This window comes from Orycteropus afer, unplaced genomic scaffold (assembly GCF_000298275.1).
Source record: "Orycteropus afer afer isolate SDZICR_OR568_19922 unplaced genomic scaffold, OryAfe1.0 scaffold00093, whole genome shotgun sequence".
NCBI lineage: Eukaryota > Metazoa > Chordata > Mammalia > Tubulidentata > Orycteropodidae > Orycteropus > Orycteropus afer.
Genome location: NW_006921680.1, coordinates 4,771,274 through 4,777,519, shown reverse-complemented (window position 1 = coordinate 4,777,519; position 6,246 = coordinate 4,771,274). Strand labels below are relative to the sequence as shown.

General features: G+C 34.9%; 1 protein-coding gene across 1 annotated transcript in view; it reads left to right on the top strand.

Moving 5' to 3' along the window:
• The first annotated feature begins 468 nt into the window (after positions 1 to 468).
• FAM81B (family with sequence similarity 81 member B) overlaps positions 469 to 6,246 on the top strand; it is a 103,335-nt gene continuing 97,557 nt past the window's right edge. Inside the window, exons 1-3 of the mRNA XM_007942550.2 lie at positions 469 to 520; positions 932 to 1,029; positions 4,335 to 4,399. Coding sequence (XP_007940741.1) covers positions 511 to 520; positions 932 to 1,029; positions 4,335 to 4,399 — 173 coding nt within the window. The 5' untranslated portion in view covers positions 469 to 510. The remainder of the gene's footprint in view (positions 521 to 931; positions 1,030 to 4,334; positions 4,400 to 6,246) is intronic.

Here is a 6,246-nt window from a genome sequence, read left to right as displayed (position 1 = left end):
CACCCAAATCACAATTTAAAAAAAAAAAAAAAAAAAGGTACCATACTTGGAGAGAACTTGGACACGTTTGAGAGTATTGCAGCGTTTCATTTTCATTTTTATTTGTCTGATTTGATGGAAACTAGTATCTTATCAAACTGTGAAGGTAAAGTCAAGGGAAGGGTGTGAAATATCAGTGTTAACAATGACCACTTCCCATCCCATGAGACAAAAAAAGGTGAAGGACAGAGGATTTTTATGGCAATAAAACATCAAAGAAAATGCTTGAAGCTGCTAAGTCCCATGGACTTAACCACTTTAAGGTGTGAGGACAAAAATCATTGACATCACAGATCCTTCCTGTAGTCACAATGCTGCTAGCAACCCTTGGGAAGATGCCCCAGAAAATAAGACTTTGGTCAGAATGCAGTCAAGATTCCCTAGTACTGTGACTTTCTGAGAGAAGAAAAAAACTCTGACCCCTTTCAAAAAATCAAATCAACAAAAAATAAAGCTGGGAAACCAAGCACTATGAGTTCAGGTATTTATTTGTTCCTGGACTACTTATGTCTCTAGCTTTCTTCTATTTTACTGTCTTATATTTCTTAATACCAAAATAGAAAGTAATCTCACAGGAGACCCTCAGACGACTTGGGCACAAGGAATGAGAAATTATTACTTCTGATTTTAAAACAGTTTGATTTAAATGAATTCACAAATCTCAACAAAGTATCCAAAATGCCTTCTGGAAATACTTATGTACTTTTAGTTCTAGCTTAATATAGGTGGGGGTTGGTGGGAGAACAGGAGTAGTGGGTGAGGGAAGAAGGAAGGTATCAAACAGCTTGGAAACCTCCGTTTAACTTTAGCCATAGGTACAGAAACTGCCCTTGCCACTACTGAAATTTACTTGTCATAGTTCCGGATCTGATTCAGCGTTCTGGTTGCCTAGATACAGATGTAAACAAAAGTGCCTCTCCCACTGAGGATGAACAGCCAGATGAACCTGATGGCCCCCTTCCTGGCTCAGCCAGTGACCAAGAAAAGAAAGCAAGTACTTTTAGACATTCATATTAAAAATATAATATTTTGCTCAGCTTCTTTAAAGCTTAGCACTGCTTAAAGAGCTTTAAGGATATTGGAAGAGTGGTTTTCTTTTCATCCTTACTTCATTTCCTGTTTGTTGTGACTTGATAAAATGATGACTGATGATGACACAAGGTGAAAAGAGAAAAGGTCCCAGATTGTAAATAATGTTCCTCAGACAGACTTTTAAGATGTGGGGCAGAGAAGATTAGCTAAGGCTTGGTAATGATTTGTTTTTTGACACTTCAGAGAACCATGATAAACTCAATGTGTAGACCCTAACATGAAAAAGAGAATCACTTAACAGAAATGTTTCTTTTATTGGTGTTTGTCATATTTTTCCCAGTAATTAAATTAAAACATTCAAAGCAAGCACTGTTTTTAGACTGTGTTTAGTAATCCTCCTAACACCTGACCAGCCAATGTAGGATATAGCCTATTATTATGGAATGAGTGACAGAAAGGCAGCTCAGGATTAATCACTGATCATTGGTATCTATTGGCTGTACCATGAACTAGCTGTGTGACTTTGGGCAATTACTTAACCTCTCTGCTTCTTCTTCTGTAAAACAGGGCTAATTATGCCTAACATTCAAATTTGTTGTGAGATTTGAATGAGCCACTTAAGTAAAGGGCTTGCAGTGTGATCTTGAGCATTATTTACGTGATCCTGTTCAAGTTTGATATTGTTCCTCAAATTTTTATCTATGAAGTAATCATCTTAAATTCTTTCTGTAATAAGGAAAAATTTTAGTTAAAGTAACTAATGTCATGCTTAAAGCAGAGATAATTATATACATCTTACAGGGCTTTTTGGAAGAATTAAATAATATCATCTCCACGAAAGTCTTTTATAGTCCATAAAGCCATAAATGACTATGATGCTTTAAAGCATTACTATGGAACAAGTGAAAACTGGCACAGGTAAAAATCCCATAATAACAGATGTGTCCACCAGCTTCATCAAGTTGACTGTGAGGCAACTTTGTTAGAGTCACATGTAAAAATGTGGTTGAAACATTATTACTGGTTCCTATATTCAATTAGCAAAGATAGACAATTTTAAATACAGTACTGTCCTAGGGAACATGAAAAATTACATAGAATAAAATAGGAAATACATACATTAGTAACCTTTAGGTCACAGAATTTTAAGAAAGAGGTTTTTTATTTTTCTGTATCTTTTACTTTATTTTTCTAAATTCTCCTTCAGCATTTGAGTTAATCTCTATCACTTTGAAAGTATGTTTTAGATGTGTTTTTAGGGGAATGATAGTTATGATCTTCCAGATTAAATATAAACATTAAAAAATAAAAGTAAAACAGGTATGTATCTAATTGTTACAATCCAGAAGGAGAAAGGGAAAAAAAATAGTCCTATAATTTAGTGTTCTTGGACACAGTACTCATCATATTCATTCCACAAATACTTACACATGACTGTTGTTGTTGTTAGCTGTGGTTGAGTAGATTCCAACTCTTGGCAGGGACCAACCAGTCTTAAAGGAATACCAAAAGCCAACTCTCACAGGCCAGGGGAGACGGTAGATTGATGAGGAGGGGTGAGTTGCCATGAAGCAGGTGAGACGCCCAGGGCTCAGTACTGTTCCAGCATAAACCTGCAGTGCAAATAGGTAGCAGGGCAGAAGGCCCGTCAAATCCTAGGGAATTAAGATGGTTTCCATGATGTGGGCACCTGTTGTTCAGTGGATTAATTAATCAACCCTCTTAAGATAAGTGAGCTTAGACCCTACTCAGCAGTAGAGAGAGAAAGCCTAAAGCATATCATAGTGGCTTACTGTCTCTATCCTGAGCAACCTCAAGCCTGATCTCGTTGCCAAGCACCAAGCAGACTGAGTCAAGAGAGCTTGACAATGGCCAGGTCTTGTATATTACCATTCTTGATAATGGACTCACCTTTTTTCAAGTTTTATTAGAGGAAGAAGGTTTCCAATTAAGTTTCTTAAGCCCTAAATTAAGAACTGGTGGTTCCTGGGACAATGATTTCTGTGCATGAGCATTAAAATACTCTCTCTACCATTATATGGAGCTCTGGTAGTGCACTGGTTAACACATTACACTGCTAAGCAAAAAGTCAGCAGTTCAAACCCAGCAGCCCCTCTGAAGAGAAAGATGTGGCAGTCTGCTTCCATAAAGATTGACAGGCTTGGAAACCCTATGGGGCCAGTTCTACTCTGTCATATAGGGTCATTGTGAGTCAGAATTGAGTCGATGGCATGGGTTTGGGTCCACTATTACAGTATACAATAACATAAACCAAGCAAAAAATATCCTATGAACATAATTTGTTCAAGTTTTTAATTGAGGTAGGATATTTTTCATATTCTCCATATTGAATAAAGTTCAGTGACAGGCTGTTAAAATTAGGATATAACTTTGTCCTGTTTTTAGGCTCAAAAAATAAAAGAACATTAAAGTTTAAAGCATTTTCAACATATGCCAAAAAAAAAAAAGTGAGCACATTTGGTATCCTCTTTCCTCATAGAAATACTGAAAAATCATAAGCTTTCATACAAATACAACTTTCTAGAAATATCATTTTATTAGATTTGAGGTTGTCAGTTAAATATCTATATAGCCAACTATGTGTGATACTCACTACTGTCGAGTTGTATCTGACTCATAGGGACCTCTCCTTGGGTTTCCAAGGCAGTATCACTACGGAAGTAGATTGCCCCATCTTCCTTCCGATGAGTGGCTGGTGGGTTTGAACCACCAGCCTTCTGGTTGGCAGTCAAATGCCTTAGACACTACGCCACCAGAACCAGTTAATTATTTAAACATCTGTGTTCTGTGCTTTTATTTCTCATAGACTATATCATTTCACATCCAGTTTTCTTGAATAGACTAGTTTTCTAGTTTTGGGCTTTGTTTTTTAAAATTAGCTGATTCTCCATAGAAATCAGTATGTCAAGAATAACTCACTCTCTGAGGACTTCTCTAATAGCTTGGTCGATAGTCACTGACTGACTATTTCATTAAAAATTGTCTAGGAATAATTATGGCTTTGACTTTTCCAAAAGGATTTTCCTGTGATACCAAATCTATGAAATGCAGCTTTCCAGAATTTAATTTTGGTTTTAGTCATAAACATAAATGGGTCATACTCAAAATTAACTAGACTGGTGGCCTATAATCTATGGTGTATATTTTGTTTGAAATTAAAACATGTATGTAAGGAGAAGATGCATAAGATTTCCTTTTAAAGTAGCAAATGATATACTTTAAATCCATAACCTTTGTTTTAGGTAAGATTATCTCCAGCCAAAATGTCAACCAGGAATTCTACAGATCTAGTTGAGTATGTTGACAAGTAAGTTTAAATTACAAGTTTTAACTAATGTTTTATTAGTTTTAACTAATTTATATATATATTTAAGTAATATAAATATAGTATTTATATATATAATGTTGTTGCTATTGTCATGTGCTATCGAGTCGGACCTGACTCATAGCGACCCCTCCTTGGGTTTCTGAGGCAGTATCACTACAGAAGTAGATTGCCCAACCTTCCTTCTGAGGAGTGGCTGGTGGGTTTGAACCACCAGCCTTCTGGTTAGCAGTCAAGTGCCTTAGGCACTATGCTACCAGAGCTCCCATATATATTTATAGGTAATATTTATATATATTTAAAAATTCATTTATTTTTTTAAAATTAAATATTTAAAAATTAAGTCATAGGTTAAAGTACCTGAGTTAGTCTTTTGAATTCGTCTAGTTATTTGCTGTCAGAAAGGACTTCACTTCAGTGACCTCAGAAAGATGAACTTCTCTACCTATTCCTTTCTGCTTAGCAGAGCAAGCTAATTTAACCGCCTCCTTCCCAAATAACTTCACAGGTTTCTGTAGATTTATGGATAATTGATACAATATAGGCAATGAGTAACAAAGTCAAGTCTGATATGGTTAACTGTGGCTTTCAAAATAAATCATAAATCTATTGACTTTTCATGATAAAAATTCAGGAAATTTTGAAATATATAATTAATCATCATAAAACTTTGGTTTATTATTTATAGTGCCGCATTCAGAGCTCATCCAGGAAAGCTATATAGGAGAGGGACAACTCTGGGGACTTGGGAAGTACAATAATATGTTATGGATATATGCACATTGTCCAAAAGAGCCAAGAATTCTAGTCTGTAAAGGCAACACATATTAATTTGAGTGTTTTTCTATTCCATATGTCAAAGTAAATTTAGTTTGATGCATCCAATAATATTTTCAAGGTATTGGAGCAGAGCTTCAACCCTTCCACTAATTTGTTGTGTGATCTTGGTCAGTCCCGTAACATCTCTGGGCCTTGGTTTTTTCATTTGCAAAATGAAGAAGTTGGATTAGAAGCTCTCTAGGGTTTTCTGTTACTTTAAAATAATTCTGATTCTGAAATATACATCATGACCAAAGAAGAAAAATGACCAAATAGTTGAAATGAGTCAATGTGAAGAGAAAAATATAAATTCTGATGTTTGATTGTTTTTTAAATTATCTTGAATACTGAAAATGATTAACTTTTATATTCATTGACTTGCAACATTTTCATTACTAAGAAGTTCCTTAATCTTTAACTAGCCAATTGAGTTTAATACAGTCCAAATATTTCAACCACATTGTATGGCGCTCTTTTCATGCCACTCAGAATTTGTATTTCATTACGTATCTTACTTTAGAGAAGGTGAAACCAAACTAGGGGAAAGGATTTTTTTTATGTTTAAAAATATGATAATTGGATAGATACTTTTTTAAATTAAGGAAAATAAATGTAGTATACATAAAAGTAATTTTTATAAATAAATATTAGCTAACCTTGTTAGGAGCTCAGGTGGCATAGTGCCTAAGGCATTTGACTGCTAACCAGAAGTCTAGTGGTTCAAACCCACCAGCCACTCCTTGGAAGGAAGATTGGGCAATCTACTTCCACAGTGATACTGCCTCAGAAACCCAAGGAGGGGTCCCTATGAGTCGAATTCAACTCAATGGAAGTGAGTTTTGTTTTTTTTTTTTTTTTCAGTTTTTGCATTTTTTAGGCATGTAGTTGTAACATTCACAATGAAAAATAGTTTAATTCTTATTTTTTTCTTGATGTTTATTATACATATTATTCCATTTTTGTTGTTGTATTTGCTAGAAACTCACAGTTGATATTCTATAATAATGTTA